At 42.5% G+C, this 20,526-nt stretch overlaps 1 protein-coding gene and 1 long non-coding RNA gene across 5 annotated transcripts in view; both read left to right on the forward strand.

Moving 5' to 3' along the window:
- LOC139051482 (nose resistant to fluoxetine protein 6-like) overlaps window positions 1–7,416 on the forward strand; it is a 121,222-nt gene extending 113,806 nt beyond the window's left edge. For all 3 annotated transcript variants that reach the window (XM_070528457.1, XM_070528455.1, XM_070528456.1), the window contains 2 exons: window positions 3,324–3,466; window positions 6,564–7,416. In XM_070528457.1, coding sequence (XP_070384558.1) covers window positions 3,324–3,466; window positions 6,564–6,875 — 455 coding nt within the window. In that variant the 3' untranslated portion in view covers window positions 6,876–7,416. The remainder of the gene's footprint in view (window positions 1–3,323; window positions 3,467–6,563) is intronic.
- Window positions 7,417–9,147: 1,731 nt separating this feature from the next.
- On the forward strand, window positions 9,148–19,824 carry LOC135918586 (uncharacterized). 2 transcript variants are annotated; one of them, XR_010569695.2, is made up of 4 exons: window positions 9,148–9,586; window positions 10,579–10,683; window positions 13,364–13,508; window positions 19,715–19,824. It is a non-coding gene; the product is annotated as an uncharacterized lncRNA (long non-coding RNA). The 2 variants fall into 2 exon arrangements; XR_011509388.1 differs by having other exon boundaries at window positions 9,148–9,358.
- Window positions 19,825–20,526: the final 702 nt, after the last annotated feature.

Below are 20,526 nucleotides of genomic sequence, written 5' to 3' on the forward strand. Positions count from 1 at the left end.
AAGTAACGCAACTAGTGCACGCTGTATTAACATGCCCTACAAAAACAACACACACACACTGATGCAAATCGTTGAAAGAGCACTCCGCAGCCGGGTAGCATGGCTCCGGAAAATAAACATGCGATACACCGAGAGCCTCCTCAAGCCACGCAGCTTTCCTTGCATCAAAATGTTGTACCGAATGCGAGAATGCAACTGCGTCCCTTATCAGAAGAGAGATGGAGCACTGATTAATACTAAGGGGGTGGAATATAGGAGAGCGCTCTCAATAACTGCGCCGTTTCGCGTTTAGCGATCAACCATAGTGCTTCGCAACATCAGTTGGATATGGGAAACTAGAAGATCGCTTCACGTAACGAAGAACAGTGGAGAAGGAGCGTAGGAGACAGCTGTAATTAGCCTAAACGCAATTTTTTAATTCTAGCAGAAAATATAGAAAAAGAACTGACATTTTGAAAACCCCAATTCTACTCATAACTGCCTAAACTTGCTTTACGTTACGCAATAACTGGGTAAAACATAGTGCACACATAGGCATAAGTGAGTGACACCAACGCCTTAATACAAGTTGACGGAACCTACAGCACTGCGGGTTCATGCCTCCGGCTATCTTTACCTCGTAGCACAGCCGTACTTCTTACGGAGAACTCTGCTATTACTTGATCCCAAGTAAAGGAAACTTCGCTAAATTATGGAAGTCAGTTTTATGATACTTGCTTTTACTAGCATGCGAGATACGATAAGATACATACAGAAATTAAAGGTGAACCGTGGAACTTTCACACCTACGAGCTATCAAAGTAAAACAAGCAATGTTGCTTTGAGGTCAGCACGAACAATTTATTAGAGACATCCGACAAAATATATTTTCAGTTAGGTTTTACTCAGGTACTTAACAACTACAATATTTGTTCTGGCTCAAAAGTTACATCTTTCAAAACTTACTAACAAAAGCTGCTGGCATGTTGTTTTTATGTTTACATCAGCCATAAAATTTATGAATCATCGTCGCAAGATAAGTTCCCATACGGGCTATCCGGCGATTTAGGGAATCACCCAGGCAGGCCCTAGTAAGTAATTCAAGTTTACGTTGATGCGATAGTACAGTTGACAGTGTTGTTCTATGCCGCCATGAAACTTGAATGATAAGTGAAACAAGGTTTAAAAAAATGTAGAAAACAACCGCGATTGTGCCAGACAACAGTGCTTTTGTTTACAAGATAAAATTCCATGTCTAATAGGCCGGGAGGCGCCTGAACATTTTTGTATTCCGGTTTCCCGAAGTTCGGGCTTGGCTGCAGTCTACGCCTGTCGGCGCGACTGACGTTTCAACTGTCATTGGCTAACGATACTTATATCAAAGCCACCCACTCCGCGTCATTTCGAGGAAGAGCATGACGGGACCTTAAACACGTTTTGAACAAGTAAATTAACGTGCACAGTCGCTAGACAACACTGTAGTGAACATTTGAACCAAATTGATATAATTTTTGTGCATTTTAACTGGGAGTCAAACATTTCGTTCGAAAGGCAGATGCCTGCGCGATTTGCGTCTTTGCAGAAGGCCCTCCACTTCCTTTTTTTACTCCTACGCGGTGGAAACAGTTTTTGAGCGTCACCACATAGCAGCGCCTTCGGAAAAAGCATGAGTGGGCAGATCACATCACCGATGCAGTAGTTGCGCCATGTGTTGCCACGCTGCATGACTTTCAGGTCACCAAGGGGTGCACGGTAGCGCGAATAAAAGACGGGACAAAAGAAGGCGCACAGGGACACACACAGCGCTAACTTCCAGCAATGTTTGTTGGAAGTTGTTGTTGTTGGAAGACAATGTGTGTCTTCTTTTGTCCCGTCTTTTAATCGCGCTACCGTACACCCATAGAAGATGCATTACCAACAAGCGCGCATTGCAACCCTTTTGAGGTCATGCCGACCCAAACGCTCTTCGAGATGATCGGTAGAGAGCAGTGTGCATTGTTTCGTCTGCAACCGATGCACAGCTTTGGACGCTGTAGAAAAGACGATAAGGATTAGAAGGTCGTGTATCTCATGGCAGCGGCAGAATTTAAATGCCGATAAGTCGGTTAACACAATGCGCATCCATAAATTTTTGTTTGCTTTCTTTCTTTTTTTTGAAAAGCGTTTGTGAACACAGGTATTTTATGACCAACCGTATGAAATATGTTGCAGGGACTCTACATTCAGCTTTCAAGACTCACGTTAGATATAAAAACTTCACGAATCCTTAAGAATGGTCACGTAGCACAGCGGCCGTACAGAGGCAGATTGCGTTAGCTCTGTGGTGACTGTGTGCGGTGCTTATAGGAAGGAAACTGCCATCAAGCAATGGATTGGATTGGCAGAATAAAACTAAGTACTGTATCTAAGTTTGTCAAGTGCTTAATTGCTTGCAACTATACAAACGATGCACCTACGAGGTAACTACACGATATGCGCAGAGGCTGGCCTGGCTAGACAAACGATGCACTGTTGTGCCACCAGCGTTTTCCACAAATGCATACATGACTGTTATGGTGCGCCAGTGTAATAAAAGCAGTGATGAGTTAGCATAAATGATCGGCAGAAACACACACCACCATAATCCATGCGGCGCATTGTCGGTGTGCTCACACAACGCTGTTAGCGGTTTAGACATATAAATGCGTGGGCTGGAGACTTTTTTTACCAGCAGGACAAGGGGGAACGCAAATGAAAGAGCCACCACATTGTTCCTTCCCCGGTAACCATCACTTTCCATAGCCGTGTTTTGTATATTTGTCCATAAAAATATTGCGAATCGTAAAATACTTTGCCTGCCTTCCACAGATTTTTGTCGTGCCGTTTACTAGGGCAACGTTTATTTTCTTCGTCTTAGCGCTTTCCTGTGTCCCGCAGGTTTTGTATGCCAAAATGAAAACGAAATGAAATCGCACTTATAAATGAAATATTCGAGCGTTTTGCACAAAGTATGCTAACTGGCGGCGAGCTGACGGATCTACAGGACCGACGGCCACTGTCGCCCCATAAGCACCTTGTACGGCGCACAAAGCCCACTTCCTGCAATCGTGGAAAAAGACGACTTGCTCGGCCCGGAAAGGCTAGTGCGCCCGTGGCGCTCCCACATTGCCATTAACGAAACGCAAAAGTTCTGGGAAGGCCCGGCTCTTCGTGTTTCCCTCTTTTCCACTTTCTTGGTTTGAACTCAAGCCATGCACGAAGAAAATGTCGCTAAATTTGTGCAACGAGTTTTTGCATAGCCTCCGCCCACCCCTATTCTCGTACAGTCACTGCTCTTTTCTCTATCTGCCGTGAACCAAACGCAGGAATTGTGAACCGCTTTCTTTCCTGGAACGGCTTTGTGCCCTTGAGCCACCTGTCGTTTGGGGTGTACCTCATTCACTACCCCGTCTTCCTCCTGACGCACCACGTCGCCAGGGAACGCATCTTCTATTCCCATTTCACTCTGGTAAGCTGCATTTCTGTTTCTGCATAGTTAGTGACAGATTCACGGTAATTGTGCTAATAAAATACCTCACATTTCCTATAAAAATGCGGATATTTTAATTTAGGCGCTCAGGTTAGAGTGGTTCTCTTGTGTTAGCGTAACGATCATCGTTGGCTTGCAAATGTACGTAATGACCACACCGATAAGACCTTAATTTAGGTAATTTTAGCACGAACGATCTAACAAACTTGTTCGTTAAGCGTAATTTCTCATTCGAATAGTAATTTGCGCAGAAACAGTATGTGATTTACATTAACCACATAGGTGAGTAAAAACACTATATTTCTTGCCTCATATTTGCGATGAAGAGTGGCAGTAGCCCCACCAAAAAAGTCTGTCTTCATGAAGAGACAGCAGGCAAGAACAAAAAACTATTTTCTTAAGCAAGGCCGCCGGTTGACCCTCACCTGAAGTTAATTTTTCCTTTAATCGCCTGCTTTTAATGGTAGCGATTTAAACAAAACTCTGTGAACTGTGGTGCCTGTGCAAGGTTCACGCGTATACGTACTTCAGCCAAGCATTTATAAAAAGCATGCGCGGCTGTTCGAAAAGGCTGGTCATACGCTAAGTATGACTTCCCCCTTTCCGGAATATGACCAATTCAACCAACACCTTCTGTAGTTGTTCTGTGATGGCTGCATATATATAAACACGGACATGGCTTTTTAGGACATGCAAATATGCGCTACTTGGAATATCGCTGTCCGGATCACAATTGGCAATACCTTCCTAGGGAACATTTCACGAAGGAGTACTAGAGCAAATTACCGACCTACGTCCGCCGGCATGTGTATATAGAACAAATATGCTACGTGCATGGCTAGCACGCGTGCTCCATCAGTGCTTCCGCTTCGGCGCTGCGATCACGAGTTATTTTAATCCCTGCTAAGATCAATTTGTTTCCAAGCGCCCAGCCACTTAAGTCCCGTTAAGTTACCCTTCATGGCAGGCACCTAACCGGTTGACTGAGTTCCATTTTTAGCAGCCCCACGCAAGATAAGTGAACTAGACGTATTGACGCGATATCTGAGCTACTTTCGTGCATTGAGAACTTCCGTAAAGATAGCATCGTTGTTGAGGGGTAGCTAGTGTTCGTGCTAAGGAAAGGCAAGTAGCGCCGACGCATCAAGCTTTCACGATGCTGTATGCTGCGCGTATTTCACCTGGTGGATGGTACGCAATGCCAAACAAAGATGGAAAGTCGGGAAAATTGGTTAACACTTATTTTTAAATTCTGGGGTTTTACGTGCCAAAACCACTTTCTGATTATGAGGCCCGCCGTAGTGGGGAACTCCGGAAATTTCGACCACTTGGGGTTCTTTAACCTGCACCTAAATCTAAGTACGCGGGTGTTTTCGCATTTAACGCTTATTTTTTTTATAGTTCAATACGGTGAGAGAAAAGAACAAACAAATTAAACAAAAAGAAAATGCTTGCGCTGACTCTCATCTAAGCATTCCATGCAAAAAGGGGCGCATCTGCAAAAAAAAAATATACATACGCCAAGTATACGCATAAAAACACAACGTGCGCCTGATCGGTTCCTGCATGACCTTTGCTGGTTTACTTATTGGGTAAAATGCCCCCTGGCCTGCTGCATTACGTATGGTGTTATGGTTTATTTCACGTTTTTGGCGATACAGCTGATTGCCTATTTTGCTGCTTAATTGAGGGTTAGCTCTACGGCATTATTTTCTTCGCTCTTTTCATTGCACTTGTTTGCATAGTTTTTTTTTTATTTCTTTTCAGTATTTTGATGCACTTAAGTATCTGCAACATTCGGGCTTCCGTTGCACTTTAGCATGCCACGTCACGAACGCATTTTTTTTTTCAGAACAAAGCAGCTTGCAAGTGCAAATTAGACCCACAATTCACATAATTAGGTAGCGCGATTACTTTGGTAAAGTTTTTGTGATTTGCAAGTTCCAGATGTGATGCGCACTAAGGCGCTGTCCTGTTACTACAGTGGTTATAGCAGAAAATTATGACCTATGTGTGGACACTTCAATTAGTGCTCTATATAGGGCATTTTTATATGTAGTCTGTTTATATGGTGTGTAAATACTTCCAGAAACTTTTCAAGTTTGATGAAGCTTCCTCCCATACCCATGACGATGACTTAGCGGCGAAGGCGCTGCTCTGCTTAGCATGAAGTCTACAGTTCAATTCCAAGAAGAGACCTCGGCCTTTCGATTAGGCGCAGTGCAGAAGCGCTTGTTTGCATAGATTTAAGAACAGGTTGAAGAACCTCGGGTGGTAGAAATCATTCCGTAATACCCTAATACGGTGTGCCTCTTAATCAGATCGTGGTTTTGGCACGCAAAACTCCAGAAAAAAAGTTTTTTTAAACGTCGCCATATCATACCGATTCAAAATTTTCATGGCACTGCATCGATGTGTGCGTCACATTGCAGGCTTTAAGCTGTGCTTCAGCAAGCGACATGCAGATTGAATCTGCATCTTACTTATTTGAAACGCAGAGCCAGCGTCTTTACCTCACACTAGATGTCGACGCGGCAAGTATCAGGGCTCCTTGGTGTTCCACCTTAATGTATACAAAGGCATCAACCACATGGAAATTTAAAAAAAGAAATAATATTGCAAAGCAGCCGAGCTAATACCGAAACTTATTTGATCAACAGTAGTAGAGTACGAAATGCTAAAACCTGTAGCTAATGTTACGGCCAGTATATTTCTCTTTGTCAAAGCAACAACACGAGGTTTTCCTGAATAGGACGACGAGTACTCTTGCCGAAATTTTGGCCACAGACTGAACGTTCAAATATTTCATCAACACTTCATCAACAGCATGGGACACATTTTATTCTTGGTAAGATTGTACGCACCAAGTTCATTGATACAAACTGAATGCAGCGCCAGAAGTATGTCGCATGTAACTTGCATGTGCTCGCTGCTTCAGGCTCCACAGCCTGGCAGACGTCTTACCGCATTTTACAGATCGCGAGCCAGAGTGGATCAATGACTTGTTTGATACCTGCGCATAATTCTGGGAAATGCCTGTGCGGCGCCTTTAATTTCATTTTTGTGCCCAACCCAGGTATCCCAGTGCTTCGCCGTCGTGGTATGGAGCTACATCCTGAGCTACTTCCTCTTCATCACATGCGACGCACCGACGGGTCACCTGGAGAAGCTAGTGTTCATGCGTGAACGACGGACAGGTGCAGTGTGTACCAACGGCGCGACAAACGGGGCAACTCAAAATGGCGTCAGCGGCAACAACGCCAACCACCTGGCCGTCGGGATCATCGCTACCGGTACCATCAAGAAATTTCTGAGTGGGGCACCTACCTCGAAGGCAGCAGTAGCAGGCAGTGAAGCAAGCCGCGCCAAAAAATGCAACAGATTCTGACGGGAACACGCTGATCCTTGCCCTCTTCCAGCAGAGGCTACTGAGTGTGACAATTCTGTGGTGACACTTTTTTTAGCCCGGTGTGACTCACCGATAACGTTGTCGTTGGACCACCGCAACTTCTAAGAAGTCAGTACCCGAACTGTGAAGTGATGTGCGTGTGCACGTGCGAAGGATAAGTTAAGAGAAACGCGGTGGTATTGTTGCCATGTTTCTGTCTCAGGAGGATGTTTTGCCATAGCAGGAGTATTTACTTGCAGCCACTGAGCCTTTCACGTAACATGCAACCAGTTCTCACCTGAATGCTCACCACTCTGCCAAATAGTTTGACGGTGGCTTGCAGGATCAAAAATTTCCAGCCGCTCGCAATTGAAGTTATCCTTGCATTTATGACATGTAGTGAAAGTTGTGTGTCGCTTATGAATAATTATTGATAATAATCACAATGAATATTATAACATGGGCGTCCTTCCTTTCTAGCCAAAAAGCTGTATGTCTTTAGGCGTTTACATATAAATCAGCACATTGCCCTATTGGAAAATCCTATTTAAATTCAAACTGGGTTATACAGGTTTAAACTGGTTCTAACAGGGACCTGTTTAGCAACAAACAGGTATAAACAGGACCAGTTTACACATGAACAGGTTTGAACGGGGTCCCGTTTGGCATGCAAACAGGTATAAACTGGACCAGTTTACACATGAACAGGTTTGAACGGGGTCCCGTTTGGCATGCAAACAGGTATAAACTGGACCAGTGTACACACGAATAGGTCTGAACGGGGTCCCGTTTGGCATGCAAGGAGGTATAAACAGGACCAGTTCACACACGAACAGGTCTGAACGGGGTCCCGTTTGGCATGCAAGCAGGTATAGGCATGACCAGTTCACGCAGAAATGAGTCTTAACAGGGGCCCTGTTTGCAACTAAACTGGCTTATACTGGACGCAGTGGCACCATATAGGGTCGCCTGTTTGTCACAAAAGCTGGTTTAATCTGGAGCTTTCTGGCAACTATACTGGATGGCATCATGCATACCAGTTTAATGCTTGAATATAACTGGGGAGGAGCTTTTTTATTGTTCGACATCCTGACAATTTAACCCCTAGTGCTAAATTGGGCCATTATCAAGCTCTGCAGAAATTGCGTGAACACCTCGGAACATTCACAGACCAAACTGCGATATGCTAGCTGCGAATTTCAAACCGATTCCCGGTCCTGCCCAGTTGAAAAAGACAACAGGAATTCCTGCTGCAAATACAGAAATTTCTGTTGTACGACAGAAGTTCCTAACGTTTCTGTAGCTGCGACAGACATTTCTGACGTTACGACAGCAATTCTGACGTCGCAACAGAAACATTCGGTCGCGACGGCCAAGAGTTCTGAAGTCGCAACAGAAGCACTTTCCGTCGCGGCCCTTTAAAATGTCAGCTTCGCATCGGTGGTGTACACTGTACTTTTCTCTTGCGCGGTATTCAATCGTGCTTCTCTGAAGCCGGCAATACTGATAGCACCGACACCGGTATTAAAGTCGACGTGGCCAATTGTTATAATTGTGCCGTGACGACGCGGCACCAGCAACGCGCTACCGGCCTCCTCAAAATCGGCCGCTGATCAAAATCATACTATCTGCGGGAATGGCTGCGTATCCGCTTTGTTTTATTTGGTAAGATGGGGCACACAGTCCTGTGGACTTACATTTGCGGTTACACTGACACACTAGTTAATTTCCCAGAAATATTGCACAAGCTTATGCGAAGCGGAAAAGAAGTTTTGGATTGTTCCACAAAGTTGCGTGCCTGGGCGTGTTTGGCGTGGTGCGGTGGTAAGATGCTGGTCTCGGAATCGTGAGGTCCGCAGTTCAAATCCTGTGCGAAAGCTTTTTTTTTTCTACTTTCATTTTTTTTGTATTAATTATTTTTCTTATCCTTAAAGAGGTGTCTGTCAATTTTTAATCAAATATATTGATCAGATGCTACAGAATTTTCGACTACAAGACGTCACACAACAGAGAACAGAACGACAGTCACAACGTCCCAAAATACGACAGACTGAAAATTTCCTGTTGTGTTATTCAAGTGGGTGAGCCGTCTATAAGGCGTATACGCACATTGCCGTCCTCTTCATTAAAAGCAACGTTGCTGAAACACGTCGTACAAGACGCTGTACGACTCGCATAACATCGAAATACAACGCCGCCACCATCCATGAGATCACCGAAAGCACGGTCGCTTTCGGTGGCGGCCTACAGATGGCAGCACAGGTAGCGCCGGTAAAGTTACAGGTGATATTATTTTGCCGTCTTCAGCCTTAGCTACATGTGAGTGCGCGCTGCATTGACGCCGTCCGATGCAGCTGTTTAATCGTGTGTACGCTGTGCCGAGAGTAATTGTGGTGCATTTTGTATTCATTGAGAATCACAAAACCCCTGGGACCGCGTAATGTAGCCCGCAGTATCCTTCGTGTGGTGCGCCGATGTCGAAGGTATGAGCCTTCGCCACTTTCTTTGCTCCGGGCTCACGAAAAGGATCTCCTCCTCTGGCACTCTCGCATCGTGTCACACTGTACGGAAGAATTTGGTGAAAATTGTGCTCTTACGTCCTGTAGTTGATCCGCAATTCAACAGTGTGTGCGCCGGAAGGACCGTTGGTGCAGTCGATGCCGCGGCACCTGTGACGCTAAAAGGAGCGTTTTCCAAGTACGCCTAGAAAGGTAAGTCCGGCGCTTGCGCGCATTCTTCCTGTCTATGGTTCGTGAAGTGTGCGTTCTTGTACGTATCGCAAGATCCGTACAACAACCGAATCCGAATGAGTAAAGCAGCAAGAATTATAAATGTGCTTTTCAAATGGTTGTTCTTCATGTCGCAGTGCACATTTAGCAAAAAGTTCCATGGAAATTGCCCTAAAACGTATTCATGTTACCAACAGCTCTATCTGTGGTTTACTTACTTTCACCTATGAAGCACGCTAGCGCGGGTGGTTCTTTGATCTAAATGGGCACAAAAATTCAAGCAAAGAAAGTTACTGCTTGTGTACATAATTTTTCATTGAGAAATGGTATAGGCATTTCCAGAAGTAGTACGTCGATGTGTCGTCTTCACAGCTAACAGCTGCGCGAGATAGCACCCGATTTCTTCGTCGACGCATGGCCAGATTTTCAGCTTGTATGGAAATTCGTCTGTTTATAGAGTGTCGTCAGATGACGTGTATTAGTGTCCTGTGTGTTTTCGTGTACTTGTAAAGGGTTCCGATCTTGCAGAGAAGCCGAAATTACAAAAGCAATGTTTCTTTTTAATCGAAAAATCTTTCTCTTTTCTGTATTGTCTCTCCAGAAAAAGAGGTGGTCTGTTGAAATTTTGAGCGCATCGTCCTTTGGGAGCAGTGCTTTGTTGCGCCGCATAAACAAATTAGGTTTTGGAACGCTTTTCATGTCCTAAGGAATTTTTTGATAGTACAATTCACATTTCACGTTATACAGCTGTACGTTTGTGTGAACCTTTTCATAGTAGATTCATGTTTGCTACAGTTCGATTTACGTGTTATTTAACCGCCTGTGATGTTACGGTCAGATATTTGCACAACCAGTTGCAGCTTCATGTAACTGGTTGTATGAGACTTTTTTCAAAATATGACGTGATCTTTTTATATCACAAGTTTGCAGTTTCAGCAGAGATTACAATAAATTAAGCATTTATTATTGTTTAGGGATGGCAAGATTTTGTGAACCAGAGGCACCTCCAGATATGCACCTGCGGCACTTCTGCAGCCTCAACAGCACGGCAAAGTACCTGATGTGCATGCTGTGACAAGGTGTGTGCAAAGCAGTTGCTGCCACTTACACGAGCTGCAGATTTTGTTGGTATCATCCATGTTTGGAAACTCTCCTGAATTTTCCGTGGGTTTACAAATGTGGGCTCATTTTACAATTTTATGGATGTCACTTTAGAAAGACAATGAAGTTGTGTTGGTTAAGATATTTTAAAGCTGTTGAGAGATTAAGGGCATGACATTGTTAAAATGCACGTAAAAATTAATTGTAATGGTACTTGTAATGGTTTATTATTAGCGATGCAATATCTCTAACGAGAACATCAGAGGGGCACTTGCTTTAGGGAAGTTTGGTCAGATAAATTCATGAAGCAGCGTAAAGCGGCAGCAGCAAACACGCTGTAAAAGCTCTGTAATCTAAAGAAAAAACAAAGTTGTCAGTTACAGGTTTCAAGTTCGCTGCTGCTTTTTGTGCTGCACGACAAGTTAAATAATGGTTGATAATGTGTGTGTGACGTAATAGTTCTGCGCAAACACACGAGGTGGAGAGAAGTAATTATTAAAGGGAAAATCAGACATCGTAGCATTTGCTACAAAGGAAACCCGTATGTGTTCCTCAAAAGGAAAGCCGCACAGTTGAAAAAAAGTTCGTCCTGGTCTGGGACTCGAACCCGGGACTACCACCTTTCCGAGGCAGCCACTGTACCATCTGAGATAACCAGGTGGCTAGCACATGGCAGGGCGAAGTCGAATTAGTTGACAACACGAAGCAAAGGCAAGGGTTTGACGTAATATTTTTTTCCCCTTTATTAATTACCTCTCTACACCTTGCGCGTTTCCGCAGAACTATTACGTCACACCCTTGCCTTTGCTTCATGTTGTCGACAAAGTCGAATTCGCCCGGCCATCTGCTAGCCGCCTGGTTATCTTAGATTGTAAAGCGGCTGTCCCGGAAAGACGGTGGTCCCGGGTTTGAGTCCCGGACCTGGAAGGTTTATTTTTTTCAACTATGAGGCTTTCCTTTCGAGGAATCCGTACGGGTTTCTTTTGTAGCAATTGCTACGAGTGGGTGGATGTGCGATTTTCCCTTTATTAATAATGTGTGTGTGTATGCAACAATGGGGGTGCTGAGAGCAAGCTTTAAAATAATGTGTGTTATGTCCCCAACAAAGAATTTAGTGTCTGCAGCATTTTTACAAAATATTATGTTCACAGGTTGGCAGGTATGACATAATGTACAACAATAATGTACAACACTTTTGCTGTAGATGCCATATTCATAACGTCCCTTTTCTGTCTACTTGAATCGTATATTTAGAATTTGGCCCACCTTCAGTTTGATCAAGGATCATAGGTAGCCCCCTCTGAAATAAATATAATTAGGAGCTATTGTAGATAAGCATGATATACCTACTCACTGTATTGTGGCATATATTTTTAGGGACTGTGTTGTGAGGCATGCATATCCTTTTACCTGTATGTCTTGCAGCAGGTTGCCCGACAATAGCATAAATGCTCTGCCCACCTTTATTATTATGCTTTCATGTAGACATCTAACATCTGTGCCCACATAGACTCCATGTTCTTAATTACATTTTTCTAAGTATTCACTGTTGTGCATTACATGTTTTCTTTGTTTTATTTTGGAGGGGCTATTCATTTCTATAATAGTACAGAGAATAGGACTTCAAAACAAAAAACCACGAAAGGTGGCTTAAAAGTGTATGATGCTTGGAATTCTACATTCCATCCCCTAAAGCGCTACCAGTAGTAAAACATTCCTAATTGTCTTTTTTATAAGCTAGCTGCCAGATACATAGTCCCATTATGAGAGTATGTTATTTTTTTTCTTTGGTCTGACTTGTTTTGTTGAATGTTCTCCTTGTTAGTTCAGAATTTGTTTTCTTGCCACCTCATGCAATACTCCAACTGGAGACTATGAGCTATGTGTACAATAAATAAGTAAATTCCTAAAGCATGCAACAAACCATGCAGCATAGCATTTAAATGTTGCCAGTTTATAATGCTTCTCGAGTGCAGCGCAGCATGGAACTTGAGGCTGATCTCTTCAGATGTAAAAAAAATGCAGGTTATGAAAATGTGGTCCTACAAACTGCTGGTTACGCATGTCAGTCAGCCTGTTGCAGTGGTCACATGTGAGAATGTAACCAAAAGCTGGGCGTGCTCGGCCATTTTGCATATGGCACAGGATAGAGCTTCGCCTCTGCTATTGCTTCTCTTATAATGATGGCCTCCGAGTATACATGCCGAGTTATGCTTCTGGGGACACTTATTAGTTAACCTTATCAGGTAATACCATTAGCCTTATGGGTGCTATAATGTTGCAGTGCCTGCAGGATGGCCAGCATTACAATACACATTAAAATTATTGTACAAGTCATGCAATGGTATCGAGATTGGCCCACCAAGTGACACCCTTTACTTACACTATACCTGGGATCAGCCCAGCTCACTCAGTCAGGGAGACATCCATGCATAAGGGGAGGGGTGTAGCAAATAGAGGGCGTTCGATTAATCTTTCTCACATAGATAGCTCATACATATAATGTTTCTTAAATTGGATGCTTTGTTGCTCAAAATGAAGTTACTTATGTGCATAATGTCAGCAATGCGATCCTATTTATGCCTACCGAAAGTTGCTTTGTTCACTGCCACTTTTTATATTGTTTCGCTTGTTATTCTAAGCTCACTTGTTTTATAGCTGCTATAGGTATGGCTGGACCTGGAGAAGAAGTGTAAGCAGACCATGCTATGTTGCTGATCTGCGCTGATCTCCACATCCAAGTTGGTCCCGTGACAGTTGGGCGCCATTGTGCCTTGCTTCATTGACAAGGTGATATAATATGGTGAGCTTGTACTTCAATATCGGTATTGAAAATTATGTTAAGGAAAAAAGACAAGGATTGATCTTTATGATAGATACACTCATGTTCTTTCTTTAAGGTGTTCTTTTGACACTGTTCTGCATGGACATATTTTTAGAGAATTATAACAGTCCTTCATTGCAAAGTGCCACGGCGCTAGTTTATGCGTTAAACTAGCACTCTTTCACCAAAAAAAGCCGTATTTAGCACACAATTCACAAGGAAAGAAAGGAGGCAACAGGACAGAGTGCTACTAACAGTTCAGTATTATAGCTCGCACAGTAATATTGTGCAAAAGGTGAAAGGGGAAGAATAGATCTGAATACATATTGTTCGCACAGAAACGAAAAGGATGCATCACATGGTGAGTGTGACATTTGTTTTACAATGATAAGAAGCAGTCTCACTGTCTAGTAATTCTCTGCATGGGGAGCTAGTGCTAGGTTCCTCGTCATACATATAAGAAAAGTTTCAGATATCTCTCCAGCGCTTTTGTCTTTTTATTTTGTCACGATCAAGCAGCTTTTAAACATAGGTGCATGTGCACCGAGAGTAGTGCACTACCACTGCTAACTGACCCACACATCAAGTTTGCTTGGTCACGCTGCCAGTCATTTATACATTTGCCGGTTTATCCGATGTAGCCTCTACTGCACGAAATGGTATGTGATAGACACTTCACCTGTGTACTGTACGTGCTTTCTTACATTATTTTTTTCAGAGATAGTGATGCAGGCCTTTTCATTATTTACATGCCTACACAACAAACGAAGCATTATCTGTGCTTAGAAAGAATTGTAGGAAAATCCAGCATGAGGCAACTGTTCTCAGCACGAAACAAACTTGATTCGTTGGTTTTCGTTCATTATTGCGATCACACTAAGGCAGACAAGCTTGTAGGCTGTGCTTCTGCAATTTGTACAGCACACTGACAGCACTGGTGTGGGCCTCATCTGTGGGCTGACTGATGGCACCTTCTACGGCGCAGACCACTTGTGTTGGGCGAGGCACCAATGTTGACGTTTGTTCCCTTGTGCAAAACAGCAGTCCTAGGTTTAGAGTAGTTGTAGGAAGACAAGGTAAACATAACTTCAATGGCTTGAGTGGGCTCATTTCTCTTGGGGCATCTAGCTTTTTTTCTTGCAACTGTGCAGAGGTGCTTCCCTAGAGTCAGCGGGAAAATGGCATAGAGTTGTGCATTCGGGAGCTCCTTAACAATGATCTGCCGTAGTTAGGGCCTTGCGAAAATGCACTGTCTGCCAAGTGGTAGAAGGTGCATTATTCAGCCACAGATTTCCTGTTGGCATGATTGCACTCGTGCTGTCAGTAATTTCTTGGCTTGCCGAATTATCTTGAGGCCCCACGCTGATGATGCTACCGATGTCTTCGTGTGCAGATTTTCAGGATGAGGTTTTTTGCTTTGCAAATGTTGTTGAAAGGTAGGTGGTGCTTACAGGTAGCTATTCTAAATATTAGTGAAATGAATTGGCCCATCTTGCTTCGTCAAACATCGTCACGCCGACATCAGTTGCACAAACAAAAAACCTGGCTTACTTGCAGCGTCGTGCACGAAGAAACAAACAAATCAGCTGCTGGATTGTCTTGGCATCGCATACTAAGCTGAGACCAGAACTGCTGTAGCTACAAACCAGGCAGAAACGATGATGATGAGCAGGGATTTGTAGTAGCGCCACTTCGTGGGGCACCAAGGAGGCTTCGTTCAAAACAAAAATGGCGTTCAGCAAGTAGAACCATGCCACGGTGAGAGTCGGTGCATGGTGCTCTCGATCAAGTTGGCTCAAGGAGTGTCCGAAAAATCAGACGAGAGGTTGCAAGGCGTCCGAATTTTCGGAAGTTGTTATATATTATGGTCCATGGGGAGAATGGCGGTGCCGTGAAGCAGACCGAGTACTCATGTCCGTAAAATCAGTCGGCGACTGTACCTATACCTATGTGTCTATGTATACCTAGGTGCAACAGTGTTTGCTATGACCTGTGCCAGAATTGCTGTTGCCCGTAGATGCCCAACATGTTGGGTGTCAAATTGTAAAATACCTTGCAAAAGTGATCTACGGAAAAGTACCGCTTCTGCTATATTTCGCTTTTGCAAGAAATTTAGCGGCTGCTGGCACCTACCTTTCTTTCTTTCTTTCTTTATTGATTTATTTAAGACAATGAACAGATTGTCTTAGGGCACATGGCTAAAGGCAAAACATTTGCCTGACTAGGCCGTGCCACCCGTACATTGGCAGCAACATGACAGTGGCAGGCTTTCAGGAGGTCACACATGAAATTAAAGTAGTACACATTTTCAACACTTGAGTACACAATTCGCGTAAGAAGAAAGAAAAAAAAAAGGTTAAAGTTTATACAGTTTTCTAATCAATTGAAGCACAACAACGACAGGGAAAAAAAAGTATGTACGAAATTTTCCATACCTGTAGCTGAAAGGTTAAAGTTTACACAGTTTTCTAAAAACAACAACAAGAAACATGAACAAAATTTTCTATACGTGTAGTTCAACCTTTCTATTAGTCTTCGGATAGTAACAATTCTTTTACCGTTTTCTTAAAGCTTTGCTTTGAAATTCCAGAATTTAGCAGGTCCAATACCAAGGGGTAGTCGTTTAGAAGGTTAGGAAGTTGAACTGCTAGTTTTTGATCTCCGTATTTCGTTCTGCAACGTGGTTTTCCTATCAGAGTTTTTTTGCGGTTATAGTTTGTCGTTCTGCCATGATATTTACTTTGGAAGGAACATTTGTCTTCCCAGAATTGCCGTGAAATTTCGAGGAATAATTTGTAAGTGTGAAGTTTTGATGCTGTTAATATTTTATATTTGTTATAGTATAGTTTAGTGGTATCAGTACGTTCTAAGTTACCTATCGCACGCAGTGCGCGGTTTTGGAGTGTTTGAATTGATTTTAAGTTAGTTTGTGTAGTGGTTGACCAAACTAGCAAACAATACGTTAATCGAGAATGTATAAGCGCGTTGTAAATATTGCGCTTCACATTTATCGGTAGCAAATATCGCAACCTATTTAGCACACCGACAGCACGAGCGATATTTTTTCTAAGAACGTCTACGTGCGGTGACCAGGACATATTTTCATGGAATATAACTCCTAAAAATCTGGCTGTTGTTGCCTGTTCGAGGTTGACCTTCTGAAACTGGAGTGTTATCTGAGGGTGGATTATTGTTCCTTTTGATTTAAACACTAGATACTTAGTTTTAGTTATGTTTGATTGGAGTTTATTCGCATTTAGCCACAAGCTTAGTTGCTGTAACCAGATGTTAGCTCGCTCAAAAAGATTTCCTATTTCCCTTCCTGAGAAGAACACGTTAGTATCATCCGCGTATAATATAATATTGGAACAGCCTTGAATATTGACAATATCATTAATATAGAGTAAAAATAAAACAGGCCCCAAGACGGATCCTTGCGGCACGCCGTACTTAATGTGCTGAATTTCGGAACTAACTCCATTTATTGTTGTGTACTGTGTTCTAGAGGTCAGATAGCTTTTTATTAAGGATAATGCGACACCACGAATTCCATAAAAAGGTAGCTTTTTCAAAAGGACATCGTGTTGCACGCAATCGAAGGCCTTCCTAAAATCTAGAAAGATACCTAGAGTTATCATTCGGTTTTCTATGTTGTCAAGGATTTGTTCCTTTATTTCAAGTAAAGCGGTTTCTGAAGATTTAGCCTTACAGAAACCATATTGCTCCTGAGCTATTATGTTATACGTGTTTAGAAACTCACAGTCTTCTATTATAATTACATGCTCAGCAATTTTCGCGAAGACAGAAAGAACGGATATTGGCCTGTAGTTATTCATGTCGTTAACTGGGCCACTCTTATGAATGACTGTCACTCGGGCTAGCTTCATCCTGTCTGGAAACACACAGTTGGAAAGAATTAAGTTACAGATATGTGAAAGAGGCGTGCTTACAATTTCACTGACGGCTTTCAACGGCTTCACTTTTATATCATCTTCACCTGAAGCACAACTGTCTTTCAACGATAAAATTATTGTTTGTATCTCGTGCTGCTCAGTAGGCGCCAAGAACAGCGTAGAAGAACATCGATTTAATATATATTCCGTGCAAGAGACGTGTATCATTTTGTGAGGACGCATCAGCATCAATAAAATGAGAATTAAAAGTATTTGCAACCTCAGTATCTGACAATTCACTATGCTGAAATGCAACTTTTCTTGTGATAGCGCCTTTGTTAATTACTTCATTGATCGCTTTCCACATGAGATTTGAATTTCCCATGATAGCAAAAAACTTGTTCGCATAATATTCTTGTTTAGAGCGTTTAATATCGGAATTCAATTTGTTACGCTCAGATTTGAAAGACCGAAAGTCATCTTCGCTTCTGCTACTCAAAAAGATTTGGAAGAGCTTGTTACGACATTTTATCCTGTTATAGAGGTCACGAGTTATCCAAGGCTTTCTAGCTTTGTTGTGTTTTTTAAACTTCTTAAGTGGGAAAGATCTGTTGTATAACAACGCGAAGGTAGATATAAAAACATCGTAAGCCTTGTTTACATCAGTTTCCGCGGTCACTTCGTCCCACCGATAACCAGAGACTAGTTCAACAAATTTCCTAACACTTTGTTCTGAATAAATTCTTTTTAAGCTTTCAGGGCATATATTGGATGGCTGTCTATGAGGTAGCAGACAGTATATAGGCAAGTGATCACTAAGATCGCACATCAAGACTCCTGCCCTTACATATTCAGCAGAAAAACTCGTCACACAGAGGTCAAGTGTTGTCTGGCTTGTAGGTGTGATGCGAGTAGGCACGTTGATGACATTTGAACACCCGTATGATTCAAAAGTTTCCTGAAAACGCGTATATTCTAGGTTGTCTGGGCAAGCATCTATATTAAAATCGCCCATTAATATTGTTTCAAGTTTAAGTTCGGTGCTGAGTTCTAATAATTTTTCAGTAAATTCTAAAAACTTGCACATGAATCCAGATGGCGGGCGGTACACTACCGAAATCAAGGTGTTCATGCACTGAAGACCTATACATTCATAGCATTCGTTAACAATCTTGAGCTCGGGGATTATACTGTACGACAAACCAGAACGGACATAAATAGCAATTCCTCCTCCTAGTTTTTTCGTTCGGTAAACAGAGATGCAGTCATATCCAAAAATAGAAGCGCATTCATCCTCTGATGTAAACCACGTCTCACTAAAACAAAGCAAATCGAAGCAGTGTTGCAGCTCAGACAGATACAAACTGACTTCATCAAACTTATTTCTCAAACTTCGCACATTAAAATGAAATATTGAAAGTGGACATTGGTTCCTTAACGACGCGACGTCCCCAGAAAATTTGAATTCCAGGGTCGCCATTGTGGTTTAGTAAACATAACACATCTTTTGCTATCACGTATGCCGCCATCACTTCGAGGCTGTAAGACTGGCCAGATCCTCCTCGCCGCGTATGACAACAGCTCGGTCGCCGCTCCTTTTTCGCACCAAAACTTTACCGTTTGAGTGCCAGACGTATGCGTATCCTGACGTCTGGGCCAAATACCATATAAAAGGCTTTATATGGTCTTCGCATGGCCAGGGCCTTCTACTTTTGTGAGTTTACTTATCTCGAAATTTACCCCGGTTTTTATAACTTCAAGTTGGCGGGATCCCTAGTCTCCTTTAACGTGTACCCAATAGACCTTACATAGGGGTTTTGGCATTTCCCTGCCATCTAAATGCAGCCATTGTGGCTGGGATTCAATCCCATGCCCTCTGTCTGAGCAGCGCAATGTCAAAGCCAGTACACTACGGTATTTTGCTGGCAGATGGGTTTAGTTTCTGAATAATTTATTATCTCAACCTGTCGGTGTTGTTTTTAAAGGTATTTCATGTTTGTATTCTGTTGCTTCAATACTAGTAATTATTGTTAATCAAACAATGTGTCCATCTTTTTCTTATAAGACTTGCTTCAATCGCCTGCTAATTATGACAGATTATTCTCCCACAGTAATCCATGTTCCCTTGAAACATAGGCAGAGCATGAAACCACATATTTTTCAATAAGATGTATTCGTTATCTTCTATGACCGGAATGCTGAACCTTTCTTATCTGTGAGAACATAGGCAAATTTGCCTATGTGCTAACCTGTTGCATGAGTCAAGATAAATTATTGGCTTTACTTTTTCAGGTGCCCTGCTCGCTCTCACCCAAGCAACCCACTCCAGCGGTCTTCTCTCGGCAGACTGGATGCATCGAAATACCGTTAGAAGGTCCAATAAACAGTGCTTGAGACATTTATGACATGCTTTTATTTAGGCCGGAGGACTTCAGGCTTAATGAAAGCTCAAGTGGGTGTACAGAAATACCTACGTAAAGTATACTTGTCTTTTTCACTTACAAGTACATGCCAATACTTTGCCTGACATTTTTCACCCCAAAATTACACTTTACTGTGGATTTGTGTACAAACCATTACAGCAAGAAGCACTGCATTAAGACGAGTACAAGTAATCGAACATATTCTAAACTAGCAAGAATTACATTTGCATACTTGTAGTATAAATATGAAAAGGAGGTACAATCTTCTTCAGGGTGCATTTTCTTGTAGGTCATACATAGAGAACGTACTCGTGGGTCATACAAAACTTGTTCATAATGTATCACATCAGTGTTGGTAGTGCTAATCAATTTATGCCGAAAATTGTGTTCATCTTCGTATCAAGCAATGTACCAGGCAAACCTACATATGAAAGTGGCTTCTTGTTACGAACCTAATGCAGATCTACTTCTCTTCAATGCTGATCGCAAATACACAAGTGCACAAAATATGTGTAAAGAGTAAATTATATTAAGCAACATCAATCCATTCTGAAAGGACCTGGTATGAATGTAGCAAAAAATAGGTCTGAACAGGGGCAAACAGGTCTGGGTTAGATAGGACGGGATTAAACGGGTCAGGATTAAACAGGATTTAAACGGGTCAGGATTAAACAGGATTTA

The sequence above is a fragment of the Dermacentor albipictus genome, unplaced genomic scaffold (genome assembly GCF_038994185.2).
Source record: "Dermacentor albipictus isolate Rhodes 1998 colony unplaced genomic scaffold, USDA_Dalb.pri_finalv2 scaffold_12, whole genome shotgun sequence".
Taxonomy (NCBI): Eukaryota; Metazoa; Arthropoda; class Arachnida; order Ixodida; family Ixodidae; genus Dermacentor; species Dermacentor albipictus.